This window comes from Bradysia coprophila, chromosome IV (assembly GCF_014529535.1).
Source record: "Bradysia coprophila strain Holo2 chromosome IV, BU_Bcop_v1, whole genome shotgun sequence".
NCBI lineage: Eukaryota > Metazoa > Arthropoda > Insecta > Diptera > Sciaridae > Bradysia > Bradysia coprophila.
Genome location: NC_050738.1, coordinates 4,853,137 through 4,874,147, shown reverse-complemented (window position 1 = coordinate 4,874,147; position 21,011 = coordinate 4,853,137). Strand labels below are relative to the sequence as shown.

General features: G+C 34.8%; 2 protein-coding genes across 2 annotated transcripts in view; one reads left to right on the top strand and one right to left on the bottom strand.

Annotated features, from left to right (window-relative positions):
* Positions 1–10,771, top strand: part of LOC119085935 (trissin receptor) — a 60,415-nt gene extending 49,644 nt beyond the window's left edge. Inside the window, exons 6-9 of the mRNA XM_037196488.1 lie at positions 1,696–1,857; positions 4,390–4,601; positions 8,682–8,883; positions 9,220–10,771. Coding sequence (XP_037052383.1) covers positions 1,696–1,857; positions 4,390–4,601; positions 8,682–8,883; positions 9,220–9,267 — 624 coding nt within the window. The 3' untranslated portion in view covers positions 9,268–10,771. The remainder of the gene's footprint in view (positions 1–1,695; positions 1,858–4,389; positions 4,602–8,681; positions 8,884–9,219) is intronic.
* A 6,279-nt stretch (positions 10,772–17,050) lies between these two features.
* LOC119085934 lies at positions 17,051–19,052 on the bottom strand. Its single transcript, XM_037196486.1, has 3 exons — positions 18,875–19,052; positions 17,628–17,854; positions 17,051–17,568 (listed from the first exon to the last, which is right to left on the bottom strand). Exons 1-3 carry the CDS (start codon positions 18,951–18,953, stop codon positions 17,140–17,142), a joined length of 735 nt encoding a protein of 244 aa, XP_037052381.1. The 5' UTR covers positions 18,954–19,052; the 3' UTR covers positions 17,051–17,139.
* Positions 19,053–21,011: the final 1,959 nt, after the last annotated feature.

Sequence of the window (21,011 nt, the reverse complement as noted above, 5' to 3'; positions counted from 1 at the left end):
TGCGGGTATGTCGGTCTAGGATCATGGATTATAATTCTGTAACCTATAATAGCATCGTTAAATGGAGAGCACAATGGGCCCATAGATTTTAGACAGTTTCATTTGTTGTAGTACGCGAGAAGCGAAGTATACAAGATACAACCCGCAAGTACCTAATTCTATTTCACTAATAGAATCGAGGAGAATTAGTAAACATTTTGAGACTAATTCGCATATTTATTTTATTTTGAAGGTCACAAATTTATGAATTCAAGCGTTTAGCGCTTCCGTTCAGAATTTGAATTTTGGGTGAATCAGTGGATGAACAAATGAATGGAAAAATAAAGCACCTTAGCACTTAAATGTCAAAGCCCTACATATTCTTATGATTTTTAGCAGTGACGCTATGACGTTTCACGAATAAAAACCGATTTAAAAAATTTGTAGGGCAAAAATTGGCAAAAGTGCTAAGGTTCTTTCAACACACTCTGATATGAAAATATCGCGAATCACTCATATAAATACGACGCTGCGTTTGATTTGTGTTTGACACTTTTAATTTTGAATTTTCAGCGGCGTGAATGATCCCAATATCAGTCATCCAAGACATTTATAATAGCATATAAATTACGGGAAAAACACGACACATAATCTAATTATTTTCATAACCCCTGAAAATGGGTCATTGATTTTATAAAAAAGAAATATAAAAGAATATCAAAACGTGACGTGTTCCAATTTCCGGTGCAAAAACATTTTCGCGAATTTCCATGAATTTTCGCTATATTTGCTCAATCATGATTATAGGATAGGCTTTGCCACGAAGAATGCTATTTTTTTTTAAAAAAGTTCTTTATTATCACTACTTTTTACGAGCTTTTTACACTAGTGTGAAATACAAAAATGAATGTGATGAAAATATTTTGTATTAAATACAGCCGTTCTATCAAGTAGAACTCGCACGGGCCTAACTAAGCCACACTTTTTAAAGATTGCAAAGGTGAAGTTAATGTCTGTGAAAAGACAGAAAATTGTTTGAGCTGTTTTTCACCATCACTAGCGTGCGTGTAACTATTTCATCTGTATATAGTCATAGGCGTACTTTTGTTTGTATGAGTGGACCAGCTAAAATATATAAATTTCAATGACATCGACTGTAGTTTTTCCAGTGTTAACAGCTCCGTAAAACTTAGGTTTTTTTCCGTTAAACATCTTTCCCAGTCTGTTTGGACATTCACTAATTCCGCGTGAATGTTTTTTCTCGTAAGTTTTTTGTAGCTTTAAAAACAGATTAATCTTGATTTAGTCACATAAAACGCTTAAATTAAGGTCTAGGTCCCTGACCGTGACTTGCGGACGTAAAATAAATTAAACTACAAATCACGATTCTCTTGGACTTTGATTGTACCGCAAGACGTTTTGGAATACCACCAAATAGCGGTCTATATGTAAGTTCATATGAAATACCACAAATCACGGCACCATAACGCAAACCTTGATCATTAAACATAATTTAAGAAATTCATTGAATTTTAATTAATTACGAAGCCCAAGAAAATGACGTTACAAAGTTAAAAATTGTCACGATACCACAAATCACGGTCAGGGGACCTTACACACAAAAACTAAAAGTAGAGTTGTACTTAACCCAACGAATTTATTAAAAATAAAACAGAACACAGGCAACTAACTTTTCCTGACATTTTTTCCTTGTAGATTCTTTATAGTCGCATCGCGATAGCGCTGTGGAAAAGCTCCCGAGGACTTGATCGGCACATTGCTATGCAAAATACATCAACTAGTTCGCCATCAAACCATTTTGTACGACATCCGAGCAGCAAATATGAAAAACGTGCGGCTGGCGTTACGGAAAGCCAGGTAAAATATATTCATTTTTCCACATAATTCATTTCGATTGTTTCGATCATATCAGTTGTTTCGTGTAATTGAATTTTATCTGAAATTTAACCATGTTGCTCAGTCGTTTCGAGTTATAAAAAATGTGTCTGCGGAATGTAAATTGAAAATATATTGCATTTGAATGGACTGATTGACGCAGTGTGTTATCAACAGCTAGAACGAAATGAGAAAATAGTTCTCTACAAAAAAAAAGGAAAACTATTTGCCTATACCGTTGCATTTAGGAGCGTGGGATATCCAGACCAGATGCGCGTGTTATACAATATCGGCTACATTGTATTGTAAACATTAAATATTTAAACTTCCTACCTCGTTCATGAAATGTAGTAGTAGAGAAAATCGTATATTCTGAGCTGGAATGAACATTAGAAAGAAAAGTTTGCTGTCGAAGTGAATTGGAAAAAGAAAAATGTTCAGTCGCCAGCTTTGCTGACTTGAATATAAAGATTTGGGGTAATGCCTGAAAGAAACGAATAGCACAAAGAGGACTGCGAACAGGTAAAGAGAAACATATGTCACTGTGAAACTAATAACACCACTTGTAGAAACAATAAAAACTCTTCAGAACGTTCGTACCTAATACATTTAGAAGGAGTTTGTATTACGGAATAGGATATAGCGATAGGAACCCATAAATTTGTTTCAACAGTATTTCATTCGAATTAGAAATGGAGACAATACTGCCGGTTTCTTTTTATTAGTTTTCATTTACTCCAATGAATTGAGCATGTCCCTCGGCATGTCCCTTAAAATTACGGTTGGCGTTTGATTGTTTCAATACGTACATTTGCTGAACAAATTACATAATTAACTACCTCTAAAGGATATGCATAATCTATTGCAAAGCCTTCTTCAATAATAAATTAGAAGTGGGCGGAAGTTGCGCTATTAATGTAAAAGTTTGGTTAACGTAATGGACATGGAGGAGTTTTTTTTAATAAGCAGTTAAACTTAATCCAAGCGTTTTGTGTTATTTTGTTAGAAAGTCAATCCTTTTAAGAACACTCATTCTTTCGCATCGCAGATCTCAATCAGTATTCTGTTTTCTTAGTTTTTTAATGTAAAATTTAACTGTAAAAGATTGGACTTAAAAAACAAGATTGGATCGAGCTAGCTTGTCGTGACATTCATAAAGTTAATTTTTGTATAGCTAGAAACGGTGCCCACCTCAGGTGAGGCATAATTTCCAAGGTTCTGAAAGAACAGGTTATGACAACCCTTGAGTTGATCACGAAGGCGATGGCACACAATTGCGTTACGGCCGCGAAGTTTATATGAAAAATGCAACTTAACAAAAACAAAATTCTGAATTTCAAAAAAAAAATATTTTCTTCAAGTTGATTTCTCAAACTATCTGTAGTTAGAGCATTTATAAAATTTGGTGTCACCCGCCTCCGTGGTTGTCTCAACCTGTTTTTTCATAACTTTGATAATATCATCAATTCTCTTTCTTTTTTTCTGTGTCAACTCTACCGATAGAGTACGTTTCAATATTTCACTGAAAGATGTCACTGCAACATAGCCAATGTCAACAGAGTAATGATTAAGTTTTTCTCGATGGATTTTAGTCAAATAAAATGTCGTCGTATAGCACATGAACATGACTTCAGGACTCCGGAGTAGTAATCAGTTTTCCTTCTTTCTCCTCACGGTTCAAATAACTTGCCAAATAACTCTATCAAAGGTTAGCATTGTCCTCATTTTTTCTATTTCTATTTTTCAATCAGCATGAATAAACTATGCGTCCAAACGGTATGCTAGAGAATACAAAAAGTTTATTAAAACATTTCTCATTTCAAGTTGCTTTCCTTTGATTGAGTCCTAATTTGATTCGCAAGATTTCTACCCCAGTGAGACACACATAAAAAGCGATTCGTCTGATATTCCTCCGGAGGCTACCGATAAATGAAGTTTTCTTTTTCTGAATAGACAAAAGACATCAAGACATTTTGTGTGTGTTTTATTAAAGAAAATTGCAATAACCGAAAGTAAAATCGAATACATTTCACCAGTCCAGGTGTTTCTCTTTACGATTCAAACGATTTCTCTTTACATGTATCTCATTTTATCCCAGGTGCATCAAATTACAGAAGCAGCGCCGCTATGTGTACATGAAGAAAAAGAATAATCAGTGGAATGAATTGCACAGTAGGGTTCATACTCATTTTCATGATTACATTACCAGTTGAAATGAAAATGGCACAAGTTTTCTGTTCATTACATTAGTTTCGTCGTTATTGCAGTGGTAATTTCAAAGGAAATTCCTTCAAAAAACTTATTTAATCGAAGTTAAATGAAACATACCACACCACAGTCTTACCCCGTCAAAATCGGTATCCTTGAAACATTTTTATTAAGCTAATTGCATTAATATAAACTTGTAAACGAGGAAACTTTAACTCGTTCCGTAAAATCTGAAGTGCTGTTAATTTATAGCGAAATGCTGACGAGAAAGTTTATTCTAAAAATGCAATATTTTCCAATCAACAGGTCTCTGTTGATTCAGACAAAGTTGTGGTGACAACCACTTGGCGAACGCAGAGCTTTCATCAACGGCATGGCACTCAACTGGCTCAAATATCCCATTCGTCAAACAATGTGCTGCGAGCTCGACGAGGTGTCATCCGAATGCTAATCATCGTCGTCTTGACCTTTGCTCTGTGCAACCTACCGTATCACGCACGGAAGATGTGGCAATATTGGTGAGTCATATTATTTTTGATTGTTTCAATGAATGCATGTAATTTGTACAAATTTAGCACTTTTATTGCACACTAAATGGCTTATTAAGACCTGCATTGGGGTAAATTTTTCCCCTAAACATTATTCTGATGGAATGAAAAATCTCAGTTTATTCCAAATACTGTAAGTTCTGTTGCTGGCTTTTTCAGAAAACAATGTATAAGTTTAGACACTTACATCGAATCCAAAGGTCATCAAATTTTCGTAGCCTCACCTCAAAATATTTAGCGCCGAAAGTTTGCTTGTCACTCATATCAATACATCGTTCTTGTATTGCATGTAAAGTTAAACGTTTCGGTGAAACATTTATGGTTATCGGGAAGAAGTAGTGTCATGTCTAAAGCGACCTGTGCTTTATAAATGAAAATCTATACAATTGACTGTTTCATTTATGCATTAGATTGCTTTTTCCAATTTGAAATGCATTTGGGCTCCGTTCATAAAATACGTAACACAAAAATCGACGATCTCGAGACTTATAGACTCTGTCACATGATAATTCCGGAAAAAAGGGTGCGAACAGTTATGGAAGCGTGATATCCCCACCCAAGCTAGATATAGAGTGAAGGTAATACCCAAGGTAGATTATATGGGCGGAGGTAATGCCATATATAAGCGAGAGATGGCGTTTGTATCTAACTTTCGTGCCGCTGCACATCTGATTCGGTTATATATGGTGTTACCTCCACAGTATATTTACCTTACACCTTACACTCTCTCCACGTGCGCTAGGTAATTTACGAACAACGACCTATTTAAATCCAATAAATAAATCAAACACATTTTCGAATTGGAACGAATCGTCGTCGCACAGAAAAGCAGATGGCTTGGTGCAATCGTATTGTTTCAGTAACAGAAATTTCAATAAATTATTATTTTTTTGGTACAAAATGTGTACGTTTTTCGGTTACTCTTGTGTGTACTAATGTCGGTATAACTGTAGTTCACCCTTGTGTTTACCAGGGCTATCGTGCCAGTTTGTTGAAACAACAGAAACGGTTTTCCTCTCTGATATTTGACAGTATCAGGGCCAGGGTCTTACAAAAAAGTTCACAGTGATTGAAAATGTACGAAATGGTATGAAACACGTGGGTTAAATGTGGGTAACAGTTCATCGTTGAGGACACGATAACTTGTGTAATTCTCAACCAATTTGGATGAATCTTTTTTTTAAATGTGTGGAATTAAAATCCCGAGGAAGTTCGAAGATGGGCTATGTGGGACGAAGGATTGGAAGCTATCCCAGAAAAACAGAATTTTACTCTGTCGATTACAGCCTCAATCGAAAAACATTACTTTGATGAAATTTGATTTTGTTGCGTAGTGTGTGTAAATCGTATAATCAGAGTTAAAGAGCAAGTGGAAAGAACAATTTCATCAGTTGATGTCCAGCTTTTAACCGGTAAACATCTCCTGCTAGCCAACTATCTTGATAGTCAACTATCAAGTTGATAGTCAACTGTCAAGTTGTCTGTGAACTATCAAATTAACTATCAAGTAGGTAGTTTTTTACTTCCTTTGCAACCATGCCTTACGCCATAAAAATGCCTCTTATCAGATGATATTCTTTGCAGGCTTTATTCCAACAATCAACAAAATATTTTACAACTTCCACGAGTGTGAAGTTTGCGTAATTCACACGTGTCGTGATATTTTCCAGGATTGAAGGTTTTGTGAATGTAGTAAGTACAGAGGGACTTCCTTTTTTGTACAAAAGAGTAAGAGAAGAACGTCTATCGCACTTTTCTATTTTGTGAACGAAGGCAATCAAAAAGATTAATAGACAGTTCATACGAGTGGGAAGTCGCTTCGCTCTGGACGTAATTCACACGAGTCATATTTTATTTATGATTTACAGTTGATTGAAAGTCTTACTGAAAATTTAAAAAAAAACATTAGGAACTCAAGGAGTGGTCAAATATCATTACTTCTTATATGGGAAATTATATTCGAGGGATTCTTTTTCCCCGGTCTACCTACCCTTCTTATATTCGACGGTTTCCAAAGATTTTTTTTTTAAGTTTTATTGCTATTGACTTTACGCAGTCAATTTGCGGTTAAATTTGACAATTTTTTATAACTGAAACAAGCTGGAATAAGTAGGCTTTTGTATTAAGAGTGATATCGCCAAGACTTCAGGTGATTGGGGAACAAGTGGTCTCCGATTTTAATGAGTGATAGCTCATTCGATTCGTCGTTAATTCTAGCGAAAAAAAAATACTTTCTGTGAAAAAGTGAGGACATGTCAGAGGGTAACGAAAACAGTTTTTTGGCAATAACTCAAGAAACAATTATTTTAAATTATGTTCGGAGAGTCCGCCTTCTCTGCAGCTTCTATGTTCCGCGGAACTGAGTATGGGATGTTGTAGCTGGCCTCACCCACTATCGTCCCACATATAAATAAAACCAGTACTTTTGTGCTGCAAGCCTACCGAAGTCTTGTAAAAAAAGTTGGTGCCAAAATGCAGATTTTTTCCTTTTTTCTGTGGGCCCAACTGCTGGAACAGCGTCTGGAACGCTTCTACGGGAGTAATTTCATATCATCTACTATTCTGTTACCTTATACGCTTCGCTATGTCGCGAACATATATCGTTACAAAATATCCAGTGTTAGTAATATCAAGAGAAAAATTATTAAATTTTTCTCGGCGGATTTTACTCAAATAAAGTGTTAGCGTGTAGGGCATGATCTCAGGACTCTGGAACAATAATTAGTTTTTTACGTGGAATAATATTTGCTACGCGTTCCAGACGCTGTTTCAGCAGTTGGGCGTACAGAAAGAAGGAAAAAATCTGCATTTTGGCACCAACTTTTTTTACAAGACTTCGGTAGGTTTGCAGCACAAAAGTACTGGGTTCATTTATATGTGGGACGATAGTGGGTGAGGCCAGCTACAACACCCCATACTCAGTTCCGCGGAACATCGAAGCCGCAGAGAAGGCGGACTCTCTGATCATTCACTATATTTTTAATAATAAATCTCGCGGATCTACTCGCACCAAGCCGTGCGTATACTCTACCTGTAGGTCTTTCCAAGGCCGACATTCGTACAACATTACAATAATTTAAAATAATTTTTTCTTGAGTTATTGTCGAAAAACTGTTTTCGGTACCCTCTGACATGTGTTCACTTTCGAACACTTTTCACAGAAAGTAAATTTTTTTTCGAAAAAGTGAGAGATACGTGTTTCCTAGAATTAAAAGGCGAATCCAACGAGCCATCACTCATTAAAATCGGAGACCGCTTGTTCCCAAAGTTACAAAAATCACCTGAAGTTTTGGCGATATCACTCTTAAATACAACGAAATTGTTCAAAAATATATTGAGAAAATTGTCAGTCAATGGATCTGACCCGCCCAAAATATGGGACCTAGTGGATAGTTTCGTAATCAAATTCTGCGTGACTCTAATCTAAACAACCTTTTCGGATAAATCGCTCATTATTTTGTAAGGGCTGTATAATGACCATTGAGGTGAAATACTAACATAATGACGAAAAATCATAAAGTGTGCAATCGACTGACACGGTAATAGGGGTTATTTCAGTGAAATAAGTTGTTTTTACTCAACAACGCGAAGTAAACTTCAATTAATTGACTTCACGATTGAAAAAGAAAACTTTACATTGCGTTTTGTAGTGAAATGTGGGACAAAAGCTTCAAAGGGCTTCTCACCCATTCATTATTCATTCGTATGTCGATGATTTGATTGTTGTATAGGTATTGAAAAACATAACTAGATCGATAAAAGTTGCGTCGAGTGCATTCAAGAACCTCTTTCAAGAAGCATTACTTTCAACATTTGTCCGTAGATATGCCCCGTACAATTATTATTATGTTAGTGAACTAAATATGGATCTCAAGATCATGCAACATGCACTTGGAACACCTCCACATTATAAGCTCTACTTTGCACGTGAATTTTTTGAAATTTATTGAATTTATTGAATTTATGAAAATTAGTAAAGTAACAAGGCCATTAACATTATCCAATGCCAACAATTAATTTTCCATTTCATTTCTTTTTTTCGTGATTCAGGTCCCATACATACAAAGGCGACTCAAACTATTCGGCACTGTTTACACCACTCACATTTCTGGTTACATATTTCAATTCCGGTGTGAATCCACTACTCTATGCATTTCTGAGCCGAAACTTTCGCAAGGGCATGAGAGAGTTGATAATGTGCACATTCAAAAAGGGCAAAAATAAATCTTCTCAGCAACGAATTCCGCTACATGTAAGTAAATCACTTTTTTGACGTCCAGACGTGCTGACTGCAATCGGCAAATGGTTTTTTGCCATATGCAAACTTTAGTGTCTAAAAATTTCGTAAGATTTAACATACCTTTTATCGGATGCGACAACAACGTATTTGCTATGTTAAGTTGTGAAGTGCAGTAAATTACAAAACTTGAACGTGTTACGAATATGTTATATATGGGTGGGGCGGGTTATCGTTGGGTGGATTACAAGACGGTTGTGGGACATTCGGATTTGAAAACTTTAAACTTATTTTTTGTTTAAACATGAGACAATTGAAAATCATACAAAGTTTTCCATTATCTGTATATAGAACCATTCTTTACCGACCGACACCACTCATGTAGGAAATCATCTGTGATGCTGTTAGATTTGTTCGTATGCTCCATGGAGGGTGATCCCCTATATTGATGAAGTGTTGTGACGGCCGATTGATTGGTGACTGATTGGACTAAAGTTATTTAAAAAAAAATTGAGGAAATTTTTTTAAGCATTTTGTGCAAAATGTAAAATTTTGGAATAAAAACCAAATTTTTTGAATTTTGGGGGAGAAGCAGAATTTTGCAATGAACTCTTTTTACTACAGTGATAATTAGTAGAAGTTAAGTTGTAAGTTTATTGATGCTCAGATGAGAATAAAACCAAAAATTGTCTGTAAAAAATATTTAGCCCAGAATTGCTACAATAAAACAACAAGTAAACAAGTAACAAGGGCTTAAAAGTCTTCAAAATAAATATTTTAAGATTGAATTATATTGAAAATTGAAAACCACAGAAAAGCATCCTAAACATACAAAACAGTATTATATCCATGAGAAGTATTAGACGACCAAAAATAATATTGATGAAAATAGCTCAATAGTCATTTTGGCAGAAGAACTTTTTTAGGTTTTATAGAAGGTTTTACAAAAAGTTTCCGAAAGGATTGACAGAGACTCTTTTAGTATGTTTATGATGCTTTCACCGAAGTGGTCGAAACGATCATTGCATCTCCGACTCTTGAGATTCGCCACTCCAATAGAAAAGCCCCTTACGTGCTTCCACAGTTCCAAAGTATCCCCAAAAAAATCATTCAATCTGTTATTTGCTCTGGATGTTACAGAATCATCTCACATGCGTCCACATCTCTGCTTTTCCATCTATGTTTTTGAACGCCCTGCCCTTGCGTTCACATTTCTATATATTCAAGCCTTCTTATCCCCTAGGTCTTCTTATCTTTTTCAACTAATCGTTTCCAGTTTATTCGAAATTCTCTCGGTTTCGCGTCGTTATGGCAAGGAAAATTGAACTTTTCATCACTCCATACAAAATGTTTTATTTTTGTCAACGTTTTTTCTGGCACATAGTGTAGTACTTGTACAAGTAGATGCAAAGTCAACGAAGTCAGACAGTCACTTTTGAAAAAAATTTCGCGTTTCGAGCGTTTGAAGCGCTTGAATTAATTTTTTATAAATCTGTCGCAAGTTATGGATGTTCTGAAAATTAAATCAGTTTAGGTGATTTTGAATTTTTCTTCAATCAGAATGGAGTGACGAACAATCGGAGATGCAGTGAATATCGATTAGAATATTTAAATATCGTGAAATATTCTCTCAATAAAATCTATATTTTATATTAACTTAAAAATAAATCTAAAAATTTATCTTAAAAATATAAAAATTTAAAAAAAACTTAAGCGTAAATGTAAGTGAGTTAAGATAACAGAGTTTATGTACAGTTTGTTAAGACTATATAAATTAAGTGCTTTTTACAAATTTCGTTTTGTAAAAGATAATTTTTATATTACTTTCGGCAAAAAAAATTGTCAGGGTCAGGGGCCGACGAAATAAATTTCTTGAAATAAGCCCTGCAATAAGTACAGTCATTAAACAGTTTGGTATACAATTTACGTATGTTGGATATTTATATAATTTTGTTAATTTTATGATCATCAAAGTCTATTTAACTACTGTTTTCACATTCATATTCTATTCTCTAAAGATAATTTTTCATCGCACAAAGTGCAACCGAGACCATCTAGTTATTCTTGGTAATAGTTTTAATTCACCTTCGTTAACCATACAAAATTACCAGCTTCCGCCATGGAGAGTTTATTCATGTCTATATTACCTTCCTCGGTCGTACAACAGAAAAGTAAATATGCTTTCGTTGTCGTCGTTCCTTCTAAGAATCAACTTTGTCACTGCACATCGTTGCTCAAATATGTAACCTTTTAGAAAGGGCAAACGTCGCGATTCAATCTGTTTCTTCTTATTTTTTAAGTATTTATTCAATGCAAAAACATTTACTTCATTTAACACTTCATTCACGACAATTTTTATCATCATTCACACTAACAGATGATTAGCCGTTTATGAAAGGTGTTTATAAAGTCATATTTCTGAACAGTCAAATCTTTCCCTCTCTATCTGTCTTCCTACATCTTTATAATTTCCTTAAGTTTGTTACAGTTACCAACTTGCTCACTCATTTGAACACACTGTTTTAAACGGCTTTTTACGGTTTAATAGTTATGCGTATGAGTGTGGTAATGGTGTGACCGTAAAAGCAAGCATCAGCACTTGCTTAAACAGCTGAAACGAATTTAGTTAGACACAAATTTGGCTGACATTGACTGTATAACAGTCACTTTATTTCACTGAGGTAGTTACGCAAATATGCCCGTAAGTCATCTTATGCCAAAAATACAGCAAAACTGTTCCAGTGATCTTCGTATAAACTTCGCATTGTGTAGAAGTATAAAAGAGTTCATCTTTTATTTTATTTTTTTAAATATTATATTTGAGAAAAGGAAAAGTCATGGGGTAGGGTTCGTTGGTATAGTTATGCGTCATTTATAAAAAAAATATTTCGTTATCTCCACATAGTTTTTACAGTCATCTACAGATAGAATCATTTTTTCTCATTAGCCTGTCCAAAAAGATTGAAACAAAAACTTCAATTCTCGAAATTTGGCACCGAATTATATATTATGTCAGTAGGACCAAACAGTCACATTCCAAAACAAAAATTTACAGAACTTAGACGAAAAAGTGGTAAATACTGTTTTCGTGTTGGCTGTCTATCTGGTGAGAGAATGTGGCGTTTTTCGTCCGCCTGAATATAAAAATGTTTTGTGATCAATAGAGCAGTCGGAGCTCATTAGTCTCTTAGTATACTAAATGAATATCACAAATCAATGAATTAAAAATTCTAGTACTTCAACTTCCCCCAAACTGGACAAAAGCCAAGATCAATCAATAACTGTAGAGAAAAAGCCCATCAGAAACTGGCGCTCACTATTTTTAGATGACTGTACCATCCCTATTTTAAAGTTTAAGCTATTTTGTGCTGTAATCTCTTTAATTTATTTCATTTTAATTAATGTTCAATTATAACAGTGCCAAAGAATTTTGTATATTAGAATTTTAAGCGAATTACAAAATGTGTTTATGCATTCAAGTAATTTGTATTTGTTTACTGCTTCGTAGCCGAAAAATAAATCGTGTGGAAAGCTTTTTACACAATACAGGTGAGTGCGTCGGATAAGTTATGTCGACGATTTTTCCATTTGCTGTAATGTACACTAACTGTGTGCTGAAAACATCACTCGCCAGCTTCACACATATACTCCAAGCCATAATTGTCTACAAATTTTCAATTGCAAAACTTTTTAAATTGAAAATGCTCATCACCTCGTCTTGGTACACCACTCAACCGATATAATTACTCACATCATCTAAAAACCATTTTCGCATTATCCATCTGCAATACAATAAATCGTTCAATCCACCTCGGCAACAGGAAAAAAAACACGTGTTGGACATTGACTCAGAGCACACACACAAAAAAATAAAATAAAATCGGTGTACCAGACATTACGGTCGGTGGCACAGCTAAATTCATTTGTGGTACTGAACATTACTTTTTTTCGTTGCTTCAGTTCGCATTTTTTTTCTTTCAGAGACACGCTTTTTATTGCTGTACGGCGGGTGTCACTTTATCATCGGTATTTATTAATTAGACCAGACATTGTATCAGACAATTAGATTTTACAGTTGGACGTTTCAGGGAGATATGTTTCAGTTTCACTAAACACTGATTGATGGCAATAAATTCTGAAAAGCGACAAAAGTGTTGTGCAAGGTGCGAGTGGACTTCAGTTGATTTTAATGACCTTGGTGAGATGAGAGCGTATGATTTACATTGTGTAATTGTTGTACTTACCAAGGGACAAATGACGGAAATGGTCCTTCTTGTGTGAAAACACTCCGTGAAGTAAAGTTAACGAAATTACGGTAAACAATTTCATTTTAAAATTAAAAAAGTTTCGTCTCTCATTTTTTTTTCTCTTCTCTTTTAATGCATTATTGTAAATATGCACGATCCAACGCAGGTATAAACGGCGCATTATTTTTAAACTTTTAAACTTTAATATGATTCCATAAAGCAATTCATCGTTTCACTCCTGTGCTTTACAGGTTCTGTAAATTAGTTTTTAGAGCAAAAAATTCCAATGAAAACCACTCATTGATGTCCAGCCAGGCCATCTCAACTGTTATTGAAAGCTTCGGTCGGCTTGTAGAGACGCCACAATTGTTTTCAGTACTTCATCCTTTATGCATTATTTTCAGGTGTTATAACTTCTCTCTGATAAAATAGCCATGAAATGTCATAGCTGTGAAGTTGGTTCGCAAAAAATAGAACGCTGTCATTAGTAATTTTATGACAAAATGTACTAGAATCATACGAAAATCTATTACATTTGAGTTTCAGTTTCCAAACAGCATTTTCATATACAGCGACGACAAAATGTATGTCAGAACTAGTGAAGTAAAAGATTTTGTATCGATTAATTGAAAATACATGTACCGTCTGTCTGTGGTAAATATTGATAAACGACACCCTGAGATAATATATTCTACACAACATCGAATTTACAATCTCGTTTTGATTATTTCGCCACTGGCAAGATAACATTAAAAAGAAATTTAAGACATCTCTGTGCGAGTCTCTACAACATTCCAAACGACAATTTCCATATTCCACATTTTATTTGCTCGCAATTTCCATTCGGTACGCTTACGAATTTATTTGCATAAAAGGTATGTTCTCCTGATGGGTTTTCATTTCGAAAAATTTAAAATAAAATGCAACCACGAGGTGCAACATAAAAATGAATTCTATATTTTCCCGTAGTGGAGGAACGCTTTACATGAATTGGTAACCGGTTTGGGAACGGAGCTAAAAAAATAATTTAAAATGAAATGAAACTTTATGATTCCCAAATGGGATATTTTTGAATAAATTTCGTTTTGAAGACATTTAATTTCAACTTTAAATTTTCTGAGAATTTTTATCGTTCGTCTGCTTATGCTTTCATGATACGCTCAGCGATTATTTACTTTAAGTTTCCTTTTTCTCATTGCATTCGAAATTATATCAATTTGCAAGTTTTTGTGTAAAATGGAACTAACTTTGTGTAGCAGGTAGAACAGTTTGTTTTCATTAAATCGTTTAATTTCCTCCTGGAACAGGTTACCGCTTCTGGTTTCACCTACAACTGTTATATAACGATGTCATGTTACACATAGAGAACTTACTGAAATAATAACCATGACTGCAATGTATAGCGCATTGGTTAATATAATGCTCTCGAGTTTTACAAACAATATTAAGTTCAAAGTGAAACTCTTTAATTTTGTGGTATGCATAAAATCAGTAGTATAGCATCCAATAAGCAGCTAATAAACACATCGTGTTTTTATTATTTTTAGTTGTTGGAAGTGGCCCTTTAGATCCCGACGATTTTCATTCATGGATGATACTAAACCTAGTACACACTTCGATACCAATTCATTCTATGTGGATAATGTTTCTGGGTTAAAGAAACAGAAAACCGAATCGAAGTAGATAAATGTTTCTAAGCTAGAACGAGCCAAAATAATTTTAACTTGTAGGTGACGTTACAGAACAATATAATAGAACACTAAATTAATCATTAAATGCTTACTATCTTAATAATTTTTTTCGCAATTCCGGTCCATAATCATCACCTTTCCATGCATCCACTTAATGTCGTTTTGAAGGTATTTATTTCACTGTATTTCTGGACACAGTGCGATATTAACTTTTTTTCGCACGCTAAAGAACCTATTACCTTCAACAAAGGCTAAATGTTTATAAATAAAAATCTTGCATTGACCAGAAATCGAACCCCCGACACCCAAAGGTTTTTGAACACAAAGCAGCGACTACAGCCATTCGGCTATAGAGTCACACAATTATACCGAACGTATTGTTGAAGCGTATATACTAAGCATTGACTACTCGATTTCATTCAACGCGTCTCTTTACATCACATAGCAATGTAGGACATGTTTTGCATTGGAAAGGTGATTATGGCCCGAAATTGCGAAAAACGTTGTATCTACCACGGTAGGTATGCCGGTATTTTTTCGCACTAGATGTCGATTGTCGACCCGAGGCGAAGCCGAGGTCGACAAGACGTCGTGTGCTAAAAAATACCGGCATACCTACCTTGGTAAACTATTACCTAACAATATATACATAGATATGGTCTACTAAATGCGCTATTAAACGAATGCTTTTATGACATTACACTTGTAGCACTGCTGGGTTCACAATGTTACATTGACAGTAAACTTTCAACCGTTCCAACTTGAAGTAGTTGTTTTGTCTGAATTTCAGTGTTCATCAATACCTGGTTTTTTATCGGGGATATTTTGTCGTTTTTTTTTGTCTGGGGATATTTCATCTCAATGCCCAAGAATACAATTATTTAAAAAAAAAATCATATTTCGAGGGAACCCTCTAATAATCTACTGCTATCGATATTTTTTGACATAGACTTAAACTGATAGCCTCAAATATTCTCCAAAAAGAAAAGGAAATATGACTGCATTTTTAACTGAAACATGACGTCACAGGAAAACGTCTCCCCTCGGTAATTAAAGAATTTCAAACTTGCGAAAGCTACACAGTTTTGATGATTGAAATGAATCAATTGACCAAATTGCTCAGCTTTCGCAAGTTTGACATTTCAAAACAATTGGAAAAGGCTCGAAAACAAAAGAGTTTTATGTCAAACTCGCGTTGCTATGTGTATCTACAGTTACGCTTCTTGACTTTGTCGAATCATTTCATCAATGATGTGTGTGTAATTGTTTTACCTCACCCTTCAATTGTGACTAACTGATGTGTCGCAATCCTATTTCAATGTGAAGAAGCCCATTTTGACTCATTTTTAAATTTAACCTTTTTATGGGTTTTATCTGTTCCATTTGCTCCACACTTTTCACTTTACATTCATTGTACAGTGTAAAAGTTAGCATTGACAACAACTTTGAAAACAATGAGTCCGGGAAACGAATAAACTTGTGGCACGGCAGAGTAAAATAAACCAGGCAGCAGCGGTCCATTTTTGAAACGTGAAATAACGGACCCAATACACTGTAGGAAAATGAAACCAAATGAACAATGGCATAATTTGAATGAATTTGATAAGCAAAACTTTGTGTCTACTAGATAATTCAGGTCCGTAGCCAAATCTAGCATTGCTGCCTGGTTTACTTTACACTGCCGTGCTTGTGGGAAATCAAAAACAAGAAAAGTTAAGTCGAGCTTATAACTTCATACGCTACACTTGTGATGCAACATTTCACCACAACATAATGCCAACGTAATAGTCTCTGTATTTAACATTCAATGGTTTTGTTATGAGCTTTATTTACCTTTGTGCTTTGTATTTAAAACTTAAGCTTCGGTGTTGTTCGAAAGCTTGTTTATATCTAGTTATTTGTTGACGAACATTATGAGTTTGTAATCTAGTTTTTTGAGTGCTATCATGGAGTCAGACAAAATTTAAAGCAAAAAGGTACTTTTGTGATAGAATTGCTACTTTTTTCATTATTGTTGAGCTTGTCATAAAAGTGGCAAAAGCAATTGATGTTCATTAGTTTAAATGTGAAACATATTAATGTTCCAGTATGGAACTTCCAGAAACATGCAGATTATTAAGGGACATGGCTATCCGTTATATGCTTGCGATGAAAAGCGAATAATCGAACGTGAAACTTCAAGTAGTACTAACCACGAGTATATATTTTGTAAGGAAATTTTAATAATTGAAACGATTTTCAAACTTTTATTTCATGAAACATGCAATTGTTGATGCACCATTACCATCAACAATTGTTTTTTTTTTTCATTGTCATTCCTCACCAAAAAATCGCTAACACTTATTCAATACGCGAATATCACCACATTCACAAGTGGCATAAGGCCAGCCCAATATCTTTTCCAACGCTGTCATTCCACAAGCGACAGGTAAACCTAAAGAATTAAGTTTGTTGCTAAGAGCTCTAAATTCATCCATTTGACATGTCTGCACGACAACCGCTTTAAACAAGTCCCCTTTAACTGTGTCGATGGCAATCCGGACGACTTCATTTTGCTCGATCAGTTCGTTGAATTTCGCCTGCCATTCGTTCAGCGGCAAAATGTCGACAATATCGTGCAGTAGACCCATTACGCCAGGTCTAGGACGGTGGTCAGACTTTGGTGTGCTCGGATCAATCGGAATCACTTTGAATAGATCGCCAATGACTTTCAAGTAGAAGTTTACATTGAATTGTAAATCGTCACAAAATATATCGGTTATCTGAATGGAGAAGGAAGGAAGAGCTAATTAGGATCAATAACAGTTGATCGGTATATTACCTCAACCCATTCGTCTATGTTCCCAATTTTGTTAAGGAGATTGTTGAAATCATCAGTCAGTAGCAACGAGAGAACTTGTACAACTTCTTCATCGTCGGTCAGTGCTTCGAGAAATGTTCCCAGAAATTCAAACGTTGGAAATGTCTCCGAAAATTCATTGAATACTGCAGTTAAACCATCAGGCTTTAGTTCATCTTCTCCACATTCACCTTCCGGTAGTGGTGGAACTGTAAAAGGGTAATTTTATTGGTATAACATAGTTTAGTGTCCTGTTATCAAAATATTTAATATTATTGCGGGTACTGTAAGTTAGTTTCTGTCAAAAAGTTGTCTTTTTGTATTACGTTAATAGGCCGTTATACAATCGAACCATTAGACATCTTGCAGTTGCTGTTAACTTTACTTTTTCATGTTCACTAGCAAATATATTCTGGATGTCCTTAAAGTAGAATAACAGATGAAAACACCAGTACAATTATCGACTCTTTTAGTTCGTGTGATCTAACAGTTTTCAATGTTACTTGCGTCACTGCCTTTCACTAACGTACGGTGATAGGTGATAGTGTATTACATACGTAGGCTTGGAGATTTTCATTTTGACTTGACGAGTGTCGTATTTGCAGCTCGAGATATTGCAATCTTTTTTTGGTAGACTCTTTAAAACGACCTAACTTTTGGGAGGTGCTGTCAGTAAAATCTTTTCCTTCGTTCGTTGCAACACACATTTTTCTATATACTAGAACTCCTAAAATAGTGAGAACACGTTGTTATCCGAAGGTTAGGCCGGAATGACCATATGTAGTAATTTGTCAGAAAACGTGAAGGGCCGCACAAGTGCGCCTTTTGGTAGCAAATCCGGCCCTGACCTGACAAAAGTGTACGTGTTAGACGACAAGTTATCGTTTAAAAAAACGTAAGCGTTGTTAGGAGAACGAATTTTGTGCAATTTTGTGTGTGGTCGAAGTCAGCGAATCATGTTAACATATTCTGGCTTTTTGTGAATTATGAACCTTACAATGTGTGGCTATCATCAATATGTTATAGTATCTTGTTACCAAAACTTTATTTTATTCAACTGAGCATAACGTGATTCAAATAAAAGACACAAGTAAAACAACAGTTCCATTTTGCATAGTCCAATGTGGTGAATATGCACAGAGATGTTTCTTTTCCATTTTTTTTTCTACTTCTTTCTCAAAAAAATAAGAAGAAAATTCATGGAGAAAATTCTTTAAATTTTCACGTACATAAGTGATTTTGTGCACGTACAACGTATGTTTCTGCAAGGACTAATCCAATCGAAAAGAACACACTCACAACTTTCATTCTCACTTTGTTCCACTTCTATGGTAAACTGAATTCAAAATGAATTGAAGTGAAACGTTTTTTTTCTTCTTCGCCGAACCGAATGCCATGTTACAAATAATAATACAATTAAATGAATGTAAGTGAATGCAAAGAGTATAACAACCAGACCGAATTATAAGTAACAGACCAAGGCGATGAACGAAACAGGAAATTTAATTTAACTAAATCGGTTTGAATTGAGCGTTGTCACGGGACTTATTGATATCAGTTGGTAATGATATCCAGTTTTCGTTGGAGAGTTCTGGGGATTGTTAAAAAATCTTTTTTTTAAAAAGTTTCACGAAAATAACCGAAATTTGTACAGTTTAACGGTTTGTTCCTTATTGCAATATACAGGGAGTGATGCAGAGTCCAGACATCAGTCAGTTAATATATTTAATGGTTTGACGAGGAACTATGAACTATGATTAAAAAATTAATAGGAATCAATGGAGGAGGAACCGATCTGTGCACTTGTTTTTGAAGAAGAAGTTCATTAGGAATTTCTTATCCGTCTAGAGTCAATAAACTCCATTTAATAAACCATTTAATAAGCCTCCGAATATTTCTTATGTACATGCTAGAAGCAGAGCTGTGGAAAACTCGCCAGTAACTGTCGAATGAACTCATACATTCATAAAACGACTGTAGCGTGTAGTGGCCGTAATTTTAATATATGAAAAACACATATAACCAAAATACTCTGGCGGAAGTAAAGAGTAATGGAAGATGGAAAGTAGTCTTTCACAGCTAACCATCTGTTATCGACAATAACGTCAAAATAAGTGATCAGCTTCGCTGTCTATGAAGTTTTATATTGCAAAATACATGTTGAAACGATTGAAGTACAAGATTTTCTATGAAACATGAGGTTATGACTTAAACAAAGTAAGTCACAGACTTGTTTATTATATCCAGTTGCATTACTCGCAATCAGAAACAGGTTAAGGCCAGTTCATGGCTCTTTACATATTTGCGATGCATAAGACCATGAACTGGCCTTAACGCTTTTGAATTGAGAAATTAAAATAAAGAGAATTTGAGACGATAACTTTCTCAAGTGTAAGTATTACTAACTGTACAATGTTCATTCCTCTTAAGAAATGTCCAGCCATCTGATCTCCACAAAATACAAGCGATAAAGTAAAAGTTATCCAGAATGTTTGTTTACTCTCTGGATCAATTCATGTCACCTTTATGTCGGGAAATCCATCGTTGGCTGGTTTATAATCTCAACGAGATTCCCACACTGAATGTACATGAACATGAACATAGTACATTGCATTTAATCGTTCAATTGAAATTATTTTATGTAATTCTTATGTGGGTAGATGATTGAAAAATTAATGCATAAACTGACACATAAAGCGATCGCTTTGACACATTGAGAAGATCACATGTTGGTGGAGGAGTTTGCATTTGTTTAAAACTTTCTTATCAAATAAATCACATTTTTGAATCGATATTTTCCAAAATAAGACTGAAAACTTAGACATAATTGAAGAGGCCTTGAGCGAATTTACGTCCTGCAAAATCTATCATCTTCAAGATATAGTACTTTTAGACGTAGCCTCACTTACGTTTCTTTAAATGTTTCGTTCATTATTCATTCATTTGTATGAGATTTTTTTAAACGTTAGGACCTGGATGGCATTTCAAACGGCCTTGAAGATGATCTAAACACAAAATCTAGCAATTATTTCAGCTTACTCTAAACGGTCAAGTGTTTACACTGTTTGCAAAAACAATGTTGGAATCTCGTGTGCTTCCTTTGGAGACGTCCAGTTAACCATTTTGAGTACAACGAAGATGCTATCGTTTTTGGTCGTGGCATTTAACCGTTTGTAGATTGCATCCTAGCTATTAAGACCTACCTAGACTGACAAGTGAAAAAATGTAGAATTTCTGATTTTCTTAAATGTATTAACGACACTCATCAGAATAACTTCCCGTTCAGTGTATCATCTACGATCTAAATTGTAATTGATAAGGTCAAAGTTAATGCAAAAATTTTACAATATAATCTGCAAAGTATAG